This window comes from Mus caroli, unplaced genomic scaffold, assembly GCF_978045245.1.
Source record: "Mus caroli unplaced genomic scaffold, Mus_caroli_1 scaffold_10, whole genome shotgun sequence".
Taxonomy (NCBI): Eukaryota; Metazoa; Chordata; class Mammalia; order Rodentia; family Muridae; genus Mus; species Mus caroli.
In genome coordinates this window covers 47,651,666-47,669,327 of record NW_028227265.1, presented here as the reverse complement: position 1 = coordinate 47,669,327, position 17,662 = coordinate 47,651,666, and the positions used below count along the sequence as shown (strand labels likewise).

Genomic DNA, 17,662 nt, shown 5'->3' with positions numbered 1-17,662 from the left:
TCCTTCCTTGTGTTGGACTTTTCCTTCTATTATCCTCTGTAGGGTTAGATTAGTGGAAAGATATTGTTTAAATTTGGTTTTGTTGTGGAATACTGTGTTTCTTCATCTATGGTAATTGTGTGTTTTGCTGGCATTTTTGATGTCTTAGGGTTTATATGACATCTGCCTAGGCATTTATTGTCTCTGGTGAGAAGTCTGGTGTAATTCTGATAGGTCTGCCTTTATATGTTACTTGACCTGTTCCCCCTTACTGCTTTCAATATTCTTTCTTTGTTCTGTGCATTTGGTGCCTTAGTTATTATGTGAGTTTCTTTTCTGGTCCCATCTGTTTGCTATTCTGTAGGCTTCTTGCATGTTTATAGGCATTTCTTTCTTTAGGTTAGGAAAGTTTTCTTCTATAATTTTGTACAGAGTGTTTGCTGGCCCTTTGAGTTGGGAATCTTCATTCTCTTCTATACCTATTATTCTCAGGTTTGGTCTTTTCATTGTGTCCTCGATTTCTTGAATATTTTGAGATAGGAGCTCTTTTGCTTTTTGTATTTCCCTGGACTGTTGTGTCACTACCTTTTATTGTATCTTTTGCTGCTGCTGCTATTCTCTCTTGCATCTCTTGTATGAGAGAGAGAGAGTACCCTGTGTTATCAAGCTGGCAGTGAAATATGGGTTTTATTTTACTGTTTTGATATTCTACCATCACAGGCAAGAATAGGGTAAAATTTACCTAGAAATATACTTTAATCTGTTGTGCTACAATTATGTACTATTATGATTGTTTTATCATTTTTGTTTTGTTTTGTTTTACTTTGCTTTGGTTTGTGAGGTACTGCAGCTCAAGCCTAGATCTACCTCACACTAGGCAAGCACTCAACCACTGAACTACAGCCACATTTCTATCATGCCAGGATTCTTTGTTTAAAATTATGGAGTATAAGAGAGTGTGTTGTGAACATAAAATTTTATATATATTTTATATATATATTAACCTGGAAGGATGCTCATCAGATAAAGGCACTTGCTGCTATACCCAAGAACTGGAGTTTGATCCCTGGGTTTCATTAGAAGGATGCATTCAACTTCTGCTAGTTGACCTCTGACTGCTACATTTGCACAGGTATACCATGATCAGCAAGTGAACTATAGCTGGTACAGAAACACATATGGCTTTAATATATTGAGATTCTTCTTTGCTTTATGAATAGTGGAGACAACAGCCACAAGATGTATACATCACTTATCAGTAATTGTTCTTATCACAGAAGTATGTTGATAGTCTTTGAGGCACAAAAATGAGCACATAGTGTGTGTGTGTGTGTATGTGTGTGTGTGTGTGTGTGTGTGTATGTGTGTGTGTGTGTGTGTGTGTGTGTGAGTGTGTGTCTCCATGTAGAGCTGGCACACATCATTGACACCATAAATATACTATGTCATAAACTACCAGTGATAAAACATGGACTGAACCCACTTTCTGTTCATGGTGTTGGGAGTTTGGAGCTACAATACTGATTTTTGAATAGCAACGAGGCTTCAGATGCGTTAGGGTATAAGGTATTCTACAATATAAATGACACTGTTTTCTGTTGATACTTATAGACTTCAGTTCTGTTTCTAGTATATCAAAATAATACTATCTGTTTCCTGATAAAAATTTTAATTGTTTTTAGAGGCCAGTACAGCAGCCCCACCCAAACTATCTTTTGATTTCTTTATAAATACACAACAACACACCATTTAAGAGTGAGTGCTGAAATGCACTTGGCTATTTTTAGGGTCTCTTGGGTATCTGCCTCCTTTACTGATTCCTAACTGTTTCCCTACTCCAACATTAAAATTGTCTTATCTAATACTTGCAATGTGTGGCTATTTAACCTTGTTAAAATTTATTACAATTAAACAAAATTAAAATTTCATGTTAATAATGTCAGTTATATTTCAGTTTCCTCATAGCTACTTGAGGCTAATAGCTGTCAAATCAGACAGAATAGATATTATACACTTTTATTTGAAAGAACTGATCCCAGATAATTAGTAGTTGAATCTATAATTGTTCTTTTCATTTTTGAAATTATAATATAACTACAATATTCTTCCCCTTCCCTTTCTCCTTCAAAACTCTCCCAGGTAGCCATCTCTGACTTCTTTCATATTCATGGCCTTCTTTTTCTTTAATTTTGGTTGATAGCAAATCCTAAACATAATCTACTCTGTCTGTATAATGTTACTTGTATATATGGGTTCAGGGCTGACCATTTGCTATTGAAAAACTAATTGGCATGCTCTACCCTTTGAAAATAAGATGCAAAATAGCATAGTGTTCTTTTTTCCCCCTGCCGGCTGGAATGAAGGCTGACAACATGTTTTCTACTCTTGTGCTCCTCCACTTACTTTTTTACTGAGATTGGTAGACTCAAGATAGAAGAAGAAAGGAAGGGAGGGAGGGAAAGATGGAAAGATGGAGATAAAAATAGAACAAATAGAGAAAGTTTGTGTTGTATTTCTCATAGTCTCCATGTGTGTTAGTACCCTTTGTATCACACACAGACACACACACACACACACAGACACACAGACACACAGACACACACACACACCACAGATAAAGATCTGCTGGGCTGAGGATGTGGCTCAGTCAATGGGATGCTAGCCCAGAGTGTTGAATTTAGACAGGAATGCCACATAATGCAAAGGTGATAGCTTACACCTATAATTCCATCACTCAGTGGAAGCTAGAAAATTAGAAGTTTACATTCATCCTTGTTTATGTAGTTCAAAGCCAGACTAAGATACAGGACTTGGTTTCAAAAACATAGTCTAGAAAATATTTAGTTTGGCTCAAAATCCACTGTTTCAGTCCACAAAAACTGAGTACTGTTGGTTTGGGCCTATGGCAAAACAATACATCATAGGAGGAACACATGACAGAGGATACCTCTTTCCATTATGATGGCCATAAAGGAAGGGTAAAGGGAAGATCCAGAGTCACAGCATTCTTTAGAAAACTTGATCCTTATGATCTAAATTTCTCCCGCCAAGCCTCATTTCCTAAATATCACAACTATCTCCTAATGTATCCACAGCTAATGACCACACTATTAACATATGGGGTTGGGGGCTAAATCTCAGATCCAAGTCAATGCAGAGCAGAACATTAGTTACAACCACAGGCTCTGTTTGTCTTGACTCATGCCACACCCATTGTAGGAAAAAGGACACTTAGAAGTAGCTAAGGGATGAAGAGGCTCTTATTTTATTAATAGTACTCATCTAATTTGTTCAATGTTCATGGAAATAGGAAAAATATGGAGTTGAAAAAGAGAAAGCAAGGATATGTATACAGAGAGGAAATGCAATGATATGCTTCAACAGAAATAATTTTCTGTAAGGCACAGGACAGGTATCAAGAAACTCAAACTGCTGATATCTTCCTCTTGGATTTGCAAACTTCAGAATTCTCTACAACTACATTCTTCTTGGGAAATCATCCAGAGTATGATGTCTTATCATTCCATTCTAACTATCCATTATTGGTTCCAAAGCCAAAATGTCTGTGAGCAATGCCAGCTCAGCTTCTCACCAGGCAGGTGACCATGGATGGATTCCTTGACTTCTCCCAGTCTCCAGTTCCTCATTTGTAAAGGATAGACAGTGACAAGAATTGTATTTTTGTCCCCAGGTCACAGCCAATGAAAGAGTGAATACCTCAGCTGCTCAGGGCAGTGTCAGGCAGAGAAAATGCCCCACACAAATGTTTGTTAAATCCATAGCAAAAACCTATTTTTTCCATATTGTTTGACTTTCCAGCAATTGAAACAGCCAAGACTATCTATCACATGCACCCCAGAGAGTAGTTGATGCAGTTTCTTTTGGAGCTTGACAGTATTCAAATGAGTCCTCCACAAAGAAGATCTTAGCCCTTTCCTTCCTTTCTGTAATACTTTCTTGGGAGAAACATAGTTCTCACTAGGAAGTAAGAGAAAACGGATATAATTTACACTCAAGCCCTGTTTGTACATCCCAGTTCTGCCTGTATCCTCCATGGGCACCAAGGATGTCACTTCAACACTCTGTCATGTTTTTTGCCCTTGTCTAGAGCAGTATTGCCCAAGAGGCCTTTCAAGGATAGAAAATGTTCTATATTGCTTATGTGTTACATAGTATGTTAGCTATGTGGATATGGGGCATTAAAATGTGCCTAATACCATTAAATCCTCAATTTGTTTAGTTTAAACATGGAACAATGCATTCTGGGTCTTGTGGTAAGAATCAAATGATTAGATATATTTTATAATAGGTTAGCTCTGAATACCAAACAGACAGCAAAGAGAGACTAGCCGGGAGGTCTCAGGATTCTCGATTGCCAGCCAAATACAATGCAGCTATCAGTTACATCCTCCAGGATTGTACAGACCTTCCAAGCTTCCCTGGGTAGCACCTGCAGTCCCAGGGCAGCTATGAAATTTGAATAGACAATATCCAGGCATGATTGTGTGTTCAAGAAACTGGGAAAGGATCTCACACTGCACTATCAGTTTCTGTATTCAATTTGTGCTTTCCATTGACAACTAAGAACAAATTGGAAGAGGACTGAGGGGTTGAGAGAAACAGTCATTAGCAGAACTGCAATGCAGAGCTTACGATATTAAGAAGTAATTGCTGTTCATGTTTTGTAGTGTCCTACAGCAACAAGAGCAAAGCATTGCTTAGATGCAAACACCAATTCACCTTTATCAAGAGTAACAAATAGACTCTTAGCCTGGAACAAGGCATGCTGATTGCTCCTCGATTTTCCTAATGCAGTCACCTAAAATTAAATTATAGAATCCCGCTGTTTATCACATACAAACAGATTCTGTGATTACAACTAAATCCTGAAATAACTGTGTTCTAGTTCCCAGTCTTTGCATATAAATTGAAACCTTATTGCATACAGAGAAACCACTTATTTCAATGTCACATGAAAAGCAGAGTGAGTGACCACTCAGTAGATTCCACAGTTTCTGTGACATAGTGGCTCATCAATTACAGCACTAATTACACAGTCATTTATAAAATGTATGTTTTAAAAAAAGAAACCTGCAATTTATATATGCAATTGTCACCCCTGTATCAGTTAAAATACAGTTTCAATTGTGAGCTGAACATATTGTGAAACCTGGCAGCTAGTTGAACTTTGCCAGGTTTTATGCTGTGACCCAACCACTTTACGAAATTGAAGCTGCCCACCAATCATTTATGTGCGCTTCTCTTCACTGGCCATTTAGTGTTTAATTTTTTTCCCTCACAGATAATTTTTGTGACTTCTTTTGGGTTTGATTTAAGGTCTAATTTTGCTTAATGAATGAAAACAGCATAGCTGTTAAACTTTGTACCCATGTTTGATTTTATGATATTCTAACTACCGAAGTGCTCCATTTAAATTGTGTAGCTATTTTTATTCCACAGAATAGTTTTATGGCTAGAGCTCATTGTGGTAAAAAATATTTCTATTTACTTCAATAGTAATAATTTCAAACACTTCTTTACTGTTCCTTTACACAGTCACCGTCTTTGGAACATAAATTTCCACCATGCTATTTGGTCTTTCTTGTAACTGAATTAACTTTTAGTCTCAGATACTTTGTACAATACTTGCTTATCCCGTCCCGCGGGATTCAGTTATTCGTGGGTGCAAGGGGGACCGCGAACCTGGAAGGAAATGGGAGGAAAAGAAAGAGAGGCGGAGACCAAGTAGAATTTACCTATCAAGGTCTCGTTTATTAAGCTGAGGTGCCTTCTTTTTAAAGCATACATCACAGAGAATATGGGAGGGGTCGAGGGAGAATTATACAAAGAACAAAGAAGTGGGCATCTGCTGACATGGGGGCTGAGGTCAGGCGCCAAACTTGCGGGCACTCTGCATCTCATCTCTGGAACATAGATCCTCCTTGACAGCCTTGGGTGTCAGGCTGGGCTCAGGCGCAACTCATGTCCTTGGATGTCATGGGAACTCAGGAAGAGATAAGGAAGAGGGGACCATTATTCAACTTTACAGCCTTAGGTGTTAGGAAGGGAATAAGGAGGAAGGGGGGTGGCAACCAGCTCTTAGCACAAGGCCATTTGATTTGTTAAAGAGATTTGAGAAGGGATCACTTTCTCACAGGATGGTCTCTGACACTTGCTTTTCATTATTTTAGGGATTTTAGAAAAATTAATTAATTAACATCCCAAATGCTGACCCCTTTTCAGCCTCCCCACACAGAGTCCCTTCCCCCTCCCTTTCACCTCTGAGAGTGTGCCCCCTCTCATAACCCCCCACTCTGGCTCATTGGGTTTCTGCAGGATGCAGGATACCCTCTCCCATGGAGGTCAGACAAGGCATCCATGGAGACTGAGTTGCACATCTGCTACATATGTTCAGAGGGCCTCAGTCCAACCTGTGTATGCTCTTTGGTTGATGGCTCAGTGTCTGTGAGATCCCAGCTGTCAGGAATAGTTGGTCCTCATGTGAAGTTTTACCCCCTTAAGGCTTTTAATTCAGGGATATTTTTTAAAATATGTAAATGCATTTAAAAATTTATCATTGTGGATGTGTTCACATATGGTACCTTGGCTTGGGAATTAAAGAAATTTCCTGTACCTATAAAATTAGCTCATAGACCATTGATTTATTTGAGGTAACCCAATCACAAAAGAAGTCATTAGATATGCACTCACTGATACATGGATATTAGCCCAGAAACATAGAACACCTAAGAAACAATTTGCAAAACACAAGAAAATCAAGAAGAGGAAAGACCAATGGCTGGATACTTCATTCCTCCTTAGAATAGAAAACAAAATACCCATGAAAGGAGTTACAGAGACAAAGTTTGGAGATAAGACGAAAGGATGGACTATCCAGAGACTACCCCACCCAGGGATCCATCCCATAATCAGCCACTAAACCCACACACTATTGCATATGCCAGAAAGATTTTGCTGAAGGGACCCTGTTATAGCTGCCTCGTATGAGGCTATGCCAGTGCCTGGCAAATACAGAAGTGGATGCTCACAGTCATCTATACGATAGAACACAGGGCCCCCAATGGAGAAGCTAGAGAAAGTACCCAAGGAGCTGAAGGGGTCTGCAACCCTATAGGTGGAACAACAATATGAACTAACCAGTACCCCCAGAGCTCATATCTCTAGCTGTATATGTAGCAGAAGATGGCCTCGTCGGCCATCACTGGGAAGAGAGGCCCCTTGGTATTGGAAACTTTATATGTCCCAATACAGGGGAATGCCAGGGCCAAGAAGTGGGAGTGAGTGGGTAGGGGAGAAGGGCAGAAGGAATGTATAGGGAACTTTCGGGATAGCATTTGAAATGTATATAAAAAATATCTAATAAAAAATTAGTAAATTAAAAAAAATAGCTCATAGACAAGTTGGAAATCCCTATATCCATTTTTATTTTAGAGACTCAGGAGAGTATTTGTGAAAATAATCATAAGGGATAAAACCCATGGAAGAGCTGAACATCTTATATTCTGGATGTTTCTCTCCTGATTCCCCCAATTCCATCACAGATCTGCTCCTCTCACCCTTGACCTCTTATGTATTATGCAGCGAGAACTGTAGTTATGTGAAGGAAGTACAGTTTAGGTATCAGTTTTCCTCAGAGAAAAGATACAATATTTATTCACATATGCACGCGCATATACACATATATATTCTCATTTTATTTATATAAATGTCCATACATATATGTACATAGTCGTGTTTATGTGTATTTCTATTATTTATTATAAGGAGATGGCTTATAATGTCATGGTTCCTGACAATTCCTAAATGGCAGTCACTCAGGATCATGATACTTGTGAACCATCTTGGAATTCCCCCTTCACTACAAGCTATTCCCTCCCTCCAGTTTTAAATTTTCTGCTTAATCATCCTGAATCTTGATCCATTTATTGCTGCAACAGAGACACATCTTGTCTCCTGCAACACAAGTATACATTGAAATCAAATATAAATGAAACAGCTTTGGGGGAGGAGGTGGGTAGGTGAAGGGAAGGGCTGGTACTTACCCATATATTTGGCCTTCTTGGGATAATGTCCTTCTCCATTCCTCTATTAACTAAAGCCCCAAGGAATTTACCAACTGAGCACACATACAAGTTTTATGCACTGTGATAAAATGTAGAATGCAGGTTTGGTTGTTTATGATGCAGATTCTGCAAGTTCGTTCTATATTCAATTATTTACTATCATTCTTCATAGTTTTATTTCTAAATCTCTTTTCTTGTTGTATTATTCAGTAGTATATGCTTTGCACATGGGGTAGGGATGAGAAGTTAGCCCATGTTGTGGAAGGTTCAGAAGATGCTGTTGACTTCAAGGAATGAGGATTTGGACTGACACGGAACTCATTGTGTCTTTGAAATATTTAGATTAAGGCAAGAGAAAACAAGACACACAGATAGTAGTTTAGTAGGTTCTTCACAGAGTCTTGCAGAGGATCTGTTTTGATAATTCATTGAGTATGAAGAATGCTATACCTCGCACATGGCCTGCCCAGAACTATAGAGCCTGGGCTGTCTCTGAAGCGAGGCAGAGAAATCACCTGTCTTTTTATGTTGTATTATTTTGTTCAGATTTGCTGGTGGCAAGGAGAAATGGGACAGATGGCCAGGAGTGATGAGAACTGTTCCCTGCATGAAGGACCTGCACTTACTAATATTTTAATATCCAGCCTATTCTTCTTAGCCTCCTCTACTTTCTTTTTTTGTTGTTGTTGTTGTTGTTGTTGTTTGCTAGGAGACTAGGTAGATTAGTGGCAGGCCGGAAGCCTGTGTAAGATGCACAATGTTAGTGTGATTACAGCAAGGCCAAGAGCTTGTTCTTGGCAGGGTAGTGGATTCTCTGAGAATTAGTGTGTTATTGGAGATGCGGACTCATGACTGAAAGACAGATTTTCAGTATTTTATTTGTATTAATTTTTTTGGTAATTGTATATGCAAATACAATATATTTAGATCTTATCCAGCATGCCCACACCCAACTCCTTTTGGACCCTCATAAACTCCTCTCAATTTCACATCTTCTACGTTTTATTTTTCATTTCTTTTAGGTTGTATCATCTACTGCTTCCAATTAATGTTACCCATATGTTCATAGGTGGAACATAGGCAATCTAAAGGGCCCAGACCACTAGAGAAAAAAAAACAAACTAGTTGTCAACAGCTTCTCAGAGCAAGTGAGGCTCAGGAGCTATACCCATCCCTACTGGAATGTTGCTTGGCTTGGCTCCATTTGGTGCAGGTCTTGTGCACGCATACACACACACACACACACACACACACACACACACACACACACACACATATATATATATATATATATATATATATATACACACACACACACACACACACACACACACACACCTGGATTCTGTTTTTAAAATGCATTTTACATCCACATTACTGTATCCCCTCCCAGTTACCCCCTCCCATAGTCTCTTCCCCCTCCCCTTCTCCACTAAGAGAATAAGAGACCCACCCACCCATATCCCTCCCACACTGGTACATCAAGTCTCTGTAGTTCTACACACTTCTCCCACTGAGGCCAAACAAGACAGCTGAGTTAGGGAAACAGATTCCCCAGACACACAACAGCTTTAAGGATAGTCCCTGCTCTAGTTGTTTGAAACCCACATGAAGAACAAACTGTAATCTGCTACAAGCTGTGAATCTGCTACATATATACAGGGTGGGAGTGTGTGTGTGAGTCCCATCCCATGTATGCTTTTTGCTTGGTGGTGCAGTCTCTGAGAGCCCCCAAGGGTCCAGGTTAGCTGACTTTGTTTATCTTCCTGTGAAGTTCCTATCCCCTTGGGGCTCACAATCCTCCCCCCTACTCTTCTCTAAGAATTCCCATGCACCATCCAATGTTTGGTGTGGGTCTCTGTTCCTGTCTGAGTCAGCTGCTGAGTGTATCATCTCAGAGGACAGCCATGCTAGTTTCCTATCTGCAAGCAAAACATGGTATCATTGATACTGTCAGGGATTGGTGCTTGCCCATGGGATGGGTGTCTAGTTGGTCTGGTTATTGCTTGGCCATCTCTTCAGTCTCTGATCCATTTTGCATTTCTTATTTGAATATATTTTACACAGTTTCATTTAGTTTGTACTCCTTAAATATTAGAAGAAAAAATTCCCAGGGTGTAACTTATTTTATGTTCAGGTTTATTCTTTTTAAATTTTTTATATTATAATTTAATTAAAACATTTCTCTATTTCATCCTTCCACACCCTCCCACATATTGCTCTCAACTCCCCTTCAAATTCAATTTATCTTTTCTCATTATTTCTATTATACACATATACATGTACATGCATATACACATACACATATACATGTACATACACATATCATGTACATGTACATATACATACACATGTATATATATACATATGCAAATGCTATTGTGTACATATTCCTAAATATAACCTTTTCAGTCTTTATGTTGTTACCTGAATATACACTTTCAGGACTGGCCGTTGAGTACTGGATAACCAATTGGTGTGCTCTTCCCTCAGAGTGCCATGTCTTCATTCCTAGCTTTCCTATGTCATCGACAGTTCTTTGTGTCACTCCATTCTATGTGACTCTCTCCATTCTATGTGGCATGTTCATGTTCATTATAGCACATGGACATTCTCAAATGCAGTTCTGAAGGTGAATAATCCAGATTATATATCCCACTCCTTCCATATTTGTTCACTAAGTGCATTTTGTTTGACATCTACTGTTTATTGTTTGTGTTCTGTGTACAGTAGATAAGTGTATGCTGTGAGGCAAGTGTGGATGTGGGGCTGGAGCCTATAGTTTTACAGATTGTAGTGCCAAAGATGATCCATAACTTCCACATAAGCCTCTCATTGGTCAAGCAAGATTTTAGATTATTTTCTGAGCTTGCTTCCCGCTGTGAAAGTCTGTGTGCTAAAAGTTGGCTTTCTCTGGTGATATGATGTATTTACTCTGATAACATGTATCTTGAAGAGTCTTCTCTCATGTTTTGACAGTGAAAGCTGTTCTAATACTACAGGAGAATTAGCAGAGGTGGGTAGTTAAGCCATCTCTTTGTACATCTCTTTGTTGCAGAAAAGGAAGATTGTAACATTACATGCATTCATTCAGAATCAAAACATAATCTTTTTATACATATGTACAAATAATTGTGCTTTGAATTGTCTTTATGATACGCATAACAATAAGACTGCATCTTCTTTATATATTACAAGTGTATTCATTAGACTGTGTTCTAGTATGATTTCTGTTGCTGTGATAAAAACACTATTAAAATCAATTTGGGCAGTAAATGCTTTATTTGGCTTACACTTCCAGCAAACAATTCAGCATTGGGGGTGGGGGGTCATGGCAGGAACTTAGGTGGGCACTGTAGTGGAAAAACATGGAGGAATGTTGTTTGGTATGGGTCACTCCCTAGATCATACTCAGCTTGCTTTCTTAAATAGCCTGGGTCCACTTACTTAGAGATAGTGCCACTCACATTTGGCTAGCTCTCCCATATCAATAATCAATCAAAACAATCTTTCATTGACATGGCCATTGCCAATCTGATCAAAGAAATTCTTCATTTGAAATATCCTCTTCCAAGGTTAACAATTGTTCTTGAACTTCTGGCAATATATGAAAGACATTACTATTTTATGCTAACAGCATCTATGAAAGTGATATGTGTGCATTTGTGGGTGTTGCACAGATAGTTACTAGTCCTGGTCCTAGTTTATTTGCTTTTATGTATTTACTGAGTTCATGTACATATTTATGCTTGGGCTTGGCCTTTAATTCAACAGTGAGTCCAATACTGTCAATTATGAGATTTCTCTTTCCATATCCCTAAGTATATCAGCTCTCCTTGTGAGACAGGTCAGGCTATAGTATACTCTAAATGATGTCAACCATGGTAGGATCATCAGCAGTGCAGGCACCCATATCTCCTTATAGGCAAGAAACAGAATTGTGTTTTCACCTAGAAAATTTGCCACTCCAGTGGCAACTTCTCAGGAAACCTATTATACAGGTAGATAAATGTAGAAAATTCATGTTTTATAAGTTGACTCTTAACCAATAGGATGTAGAATAAGGCATTGGAACTTGGAAGTTTTGCTCACTTAGTAATAAATTATAATATCAGAAAATTACTAAAAATAAAATTCAAATAGCCATTGTCCTCTGGATTGTGAGATTTACTCGTTTCTGTTGCCCCTTAAACTCTGTTATTTTTATTTTTATATCTACCTTAGTGTGTTGTAATAGTTACTTTGTGTTAATTATTTATTTTTAACCTTACAGCTACTCAGTGCTCATTTGGTATATCAGTGTTCTGGTTTCATCCTATACTTGAACTTTTCTCAGTGTTAATGTTTCTGGGTGCGTACCTCTCAGTGTTATGTTAGAACCAACAGAGCTGTCTATGTACTTCTCTCTGCAGAGTGTGACATATTGAAGAAATGTAATAAGTTTTATTTCATCCTCTATAGAATGTTGTAGGTTAAGCCAATCCCCATAGAATGCTGCATGTTTCTGACCATGTTTCTGAAAACATCTCTTAGTCACTGGCATGTGTATCCACTCGAACACTCCCACATTAAGTTCAGCTATACTGTCATCTTATGCCTTCCCTTCATCAACCAAACCTTTCATTAGCATTTCTGATGAGAATTTATAGGCTTCATAAATCATAAACACATCTGTTAATATTATATGGAAATATTTAGCACTAATATTCACATAGAACTGCATGTTAATAGCAAAGCCTGGAACCTTAGCTATTAGATCTATTAGGTTGATGTACCATGAAGCTCTCTCTCTCAGACCCAGTCTCCTTGTCTTGGCTCTTCTAGGCTTGGATTTCCGGAGCTTTCTGGAGTCATATGCTTGCTTTGTCATTTGTTTTTGTACTCAATTTGAATTTCCTACAATTTGAGGTCAGAGAACAAGATTCCTCCATGTTTTAAACCTTCTCTTCATAACCCTCTCTCCACCTCCCTTTTTATCTAAGCTTTCTACTCTCATTTTCTACTGATGAATTGCTTCTCTGATAAATGTTGTGTCTTGAAAGCTAAACTTCTGGAAATCTGAGACTGAGATTAATGTGGGCAAAGATTGTGAAGACCTCAGATGAAAGGTGGAGTGGGCTTCAGCACAGGCCCATTGACACAAGGCAAAGGCAACAGACAAGCCACATTTGTACACACCATCAATTACCCTTTCACTTAATATTCCTATGTGTTAAAGTTTCTACATCTTCTGAATTTATTAGCTTGGTATTTAGTATGTTTCATGGACAAAATAGCAAAGACAGTTCATTATTGCTGGTTAAATTAGCATCATGAAAATGTGGCCAGCAAAAGGTCACAGAAATGAGAAAGGAATCCAGCTAAGCAGTATATCCAGAGCTCATCAGCATTCCTTTCAAAAGGCAAACTGACTCTTTAAATTAACTTGGCTAAAGGCTAGAATTTGGATAAAAGTTAATAATTTAAATCTAAATGGCAGGATTAGGTATTCCTTTGGATAAAGCCGAGATAACAAATATGCATGCGGAGTATTGAAATTGTCCTTGAGAGAAATGAATGTCAAGAAAACTGCCCGAGCCTACTATCTGTGGTATTTCAATAAGAAGTTAACTTTTTGAAGTTTGTATAGTCTAAACTTCTTGTCCTTTATTTAATTTTATTTTAAGCTGGTAAACTCAAGATTGCCTGTGAAGGACTTCAAAACAATCTGTAATTCATTTGATAGTGCTAATTAATAGTTCTATTATGTGTACTTTAAAGACAACAATAAACATTGTCTATCATTTTGTATTCTTAACAGAAACCAGGAGTTAAAAGAACTTGGTGACCTTTCCCCACACTGGGATAACCTACGGAAAAATGTCCTTTCTCACTGTGATCAAATGGTGACTATGTACCAAGACATTCTGACAGAACTTTCCAAAGAAACAGGTATGAAGCAGCAACTTTACTTTCCCAGATTACATTACAGTAGTGAATGTCCCAAGGAAGCAATGACTAGAACTGTGGAGGTGAGATAGAAGAGTCAATGGTTAACCTTCTAACTCTCTTATCTTGGCATCTATAGCAAGTAAGAATGGACTACGATACTCTGATTTATGGTATTGTTAAGGTAATATGATAATGACTGAAAGAGTTTTTAAAATTAATTTTATGTGAAGAATGTGAAGGGACTAATGTTTTCCTTTCTGAAGTTCTTGTAAGATCTCTTGTCTTTTCCATATGTATTGTTGAGGGCACACATACTACATATTGGTTTATATGTCTGCTTATTCATTTGTTAATCATTCCTGATCTTTATTCTTCTAGGGTCCTCTTTCAAATCCAGCAGCAGCAAAGGAGAGAAAACATTAGAATTTGTTCCAGTAAATCTACACTTGCAACGAATGCAGGTGCACAGCCCTCACCTGAAAGGTATTGATATTCCTTCAGGAGTGTCAGACTGTGTCACAGTGTGTGTGTGTGTGTGTGTGTTTAGAAAGCTTGATGATTGGCTGACTCTCTAATTTATGAGCTAGATGAGTATGAAGTGGAAGCAACCAAAGTTGGTGCTGGTCCACACCACTGAAAGAAAATGAAACCATTGCTGCTTTTCATGGAACAGCTTATAAATGTGTACTGGACTTAAGTTAGAGACCGAAACTCATAGTCTTAGCTCCCTGAATAGAATTCATAATGGCTGACGGTTAATGGTCTTATTACTGTTCTAATTGGTTAAGAGAAGAAGTAAAATCAAGCTTCGTGCTGTCATCTTTTGTAGAGGGCCAACTGCAGAATGAAGCTGTACACTGCTTATCTGCTTCAGTGGCAGTTAGCACACATGCTCTTCTTGTGTGAACAAGGGAGCTGGCAGAGTTTAGTCAGTGGAAAGTGGGAGAATGTTTTGCTTGATCTCCTGTTCAGGAGAAACCTGTCAGTTCTCAGAGCATGGCTGAGCTGGGTCTCAAAGGACTGGTGCAATATATTCATTACAGTTTATAAAACCCTTATGGTTTCATTTCTTCTCTTATTATGACATTTGTTTGGTTTGTATGTATGTGCACTAATATAACATGTATGTGGAAGTCAGAGAACAACATGTAGGAATCACTTCTCTCCCACCAGGAATCAAACTCAGGTCATCAGGATTGGTGACAAGCACTTTTAAACAATGAGTTATTTACCAGTTCCTGTTGTCATTTGAAAGTAAAGTATTTTGAGTGTTCATTCTAAGTCCTCCTTGAACTTATTTACCTATCAATTTTATTTTATTCTTTGTTTTGTTTTAATTATGTTCTTTGAGGGTCATTGCATTCAGAAGTAGATTAGGCTGATATAATTTACTATGTAGGTGAGTTTCCTGACTCTGCTCTATGGTTCCAGTTATGTGTCCACAAACTTGATTTTATCATGTGCTGGGGATATGACAGAGGGCCAAGGTGCTTCAGAACTCTTTCTCGATTTCTTTCTGTCAGTAATTTGAACACTAATGATATAAAATAACTGGAAAGCCACCAAAAACTGAAATGTGAGACATTATATTTATGAACTATCAGCCATGTATATTTCCTAATAGCCAATGTGAAAAGATGCCTATAGGGCAGTAAAGTCTTGGTATGGTATGTCTGAGTGTGAATTTGAGCTATACTGAATCTTACATATGGCCCATGTCTTTCATTTAATCCTTTAAGGCATATTGATCTCAATATTATTTATTGTTTATGGTTGGGTGAGATGGAACATAAAACATTTAGAGAAATACAGGAATAGCAATTTTATATCATCATTTGTTGACACCATGAGGCTAAAGTGTATCCATGTACGTCATCAAAACGGTTGAAGCTACAGAAAAATAAAACTATATTCCAAGTCTATAAAGACTTGAGCTAGGAATTAGCCAGAACTAGGGAAGAAGTGATCTAGAGAATAATTTGCAACAGTTTTTACATATAAGTATGTAATTGCAGATATAATAAATTTGGAAGGAGAGTAATTTTAAATGGAGCTACTGAACAATAGTGTCTTCACCCACACATGCCATTTGGAGCCAAATGGATACAGATTCAGGTTCAGATTTAATTAGACATTGTAATATTTAGTAATGATTACTTATATAATTTCATTAAACTGTGAGTTTTTTACTCTATATTGCTTATGAAAAACATTGTATGTTGTGGCATGTTCTAAAACATCATCTGAGAGGTAGACAGCAGTACAATAGGGTGGACACACTATATTTAGTGTCTGATTCCCTGAACCAGAAAGAAAACTACAGCAGTTTAAAAGGAAGGAATTAAGAAAGAAAGAAAGAAAGAAAGAAAGAAAGAAAGAAAGAAAGAAAGAAAGAAAGAGAAAGAAAGAAGGTAAGAGAAAGAGAGAGGGGAAGGGAAGGAGGGGGGACAGATGGAGGGAGAGAGAGAGAGAGAGAGAACTTGCTCTGCTAATTTGGGTTTATATGGGTATCCAATGAGTTCAGTAATGAAATTCTACAAATGAGGGTATTTAGACAACCAGCAATTCAAATGTCAGCAAGGCCATATATCCTCTGAGCCAGAGGGGGATGCTTCCTTCATTATTAAGTGGTTGTTGATTTTTTTATGTGAATGTAAACCTTTCAAATCCTGAATCTTTACATGTTACCTGCATTTATTTTCCATATTATTCCTCCCTCCAACCACTCTGTGTGAGAACTCTCCCTCCCTCCATCCTTCCCTGATTTCTATCTCTCTGTTTCTGCTCAGATTTCTTCCATGAGACATGTAGGCCATAGCTCAGTGATTTGTCTCCAACTCGCTTGAATGCAAAGACTCTTCTTCTAAAACCTGCCTTGCTAATGGGCAGACACTCCAAATGCCAGGCTAATGCTTGGCTCATGGGACAGGTGACTGAGCAGTACTAATGCTGTCTTATCTTCTACTGATAAATGAAATAACCTGCAGTTAGCATTAGGTGCTTTCAGACTACTAATTTTTCATTTTTATTGATGACTTAAGTGTAACAAACACACACAGCGATAGAGAGGCTAGACACAATAAAACAACAATGGAAATAGAAACAAAATCTCCAGGATGAAATTCTTTTAAGTGTATACTCCAGAATACTTCAGTGTATTTCATTTTTGCAGTCCATCAGTTATCAACACTATAAGATACAGATTATTATAATATAACAATAATCCATTGTAATTCTTTTTTATGTTAGATATAATAATAAAAGCATTATACTTGGGGTATAAAATGTAATGAATTCAAATTAAAGTAATTGTTTTTCTTTAAAGAAGTAATACTTTAGTGTTAGTTCAGGGCTCTTAATGCTGTAATTGATAGTGTAATTGAGCGGCAACATTTTAGCAGGTCTATTTGAAACATATATAATTGAATTCTTCTGTGTAACTCTATTATTCATGCATTACTAATTCTGAATATCAGTGCTCTGTAAATCTTAGATATATGACCAGAATTTTACAATTCTACTCTAGTCATTTAAGTAAAACTTATTAAAGGGATATGATGACATAATATGTGTTACAGAGTCGTGAAGAAAAAGGGAGGGATGAAGGGAGGGATGGAGGGAGGGAGGGAGGGAGGAAGGAAGGAAGGAAGGAAGGAAGGAAGGAAGGA

At 37.8% G+C, this 17,662-nt stretch overlaps 1 protein-coding gene across 5 annotated transcripts in view; it reads left to right on the top strand.

Annotated features, from left to right (window-relative positions):
• Inpp4b (inositol polyphosphate-4-phosphatase type II B) overlaps nucleotides 1-17,662 on the top strand; it is a 793,726-nt gene that overhangs the window by 615,995 nt on the left and 160,069 nt on the right. For all 5 annotated transcript variants that reach the window (XM_029480343.2, XM_029480345.2, XM_085843791.1 and 2 more), the window contains 2 exons: nucleotides 13,864-13,994; nucleotides 14,373-14,477. In XM_029480343.2, the coding sequence (XP_029336203.1) occupies nucleotides 13,864-13,994; nucleotides 14,373-14,477 (236 nt within the window). The remainder of the gene's footprint in view (nucleotides 1-13,863; nucleotides 13,995-14,372; nucleotides 14,478-17,662) is intronic.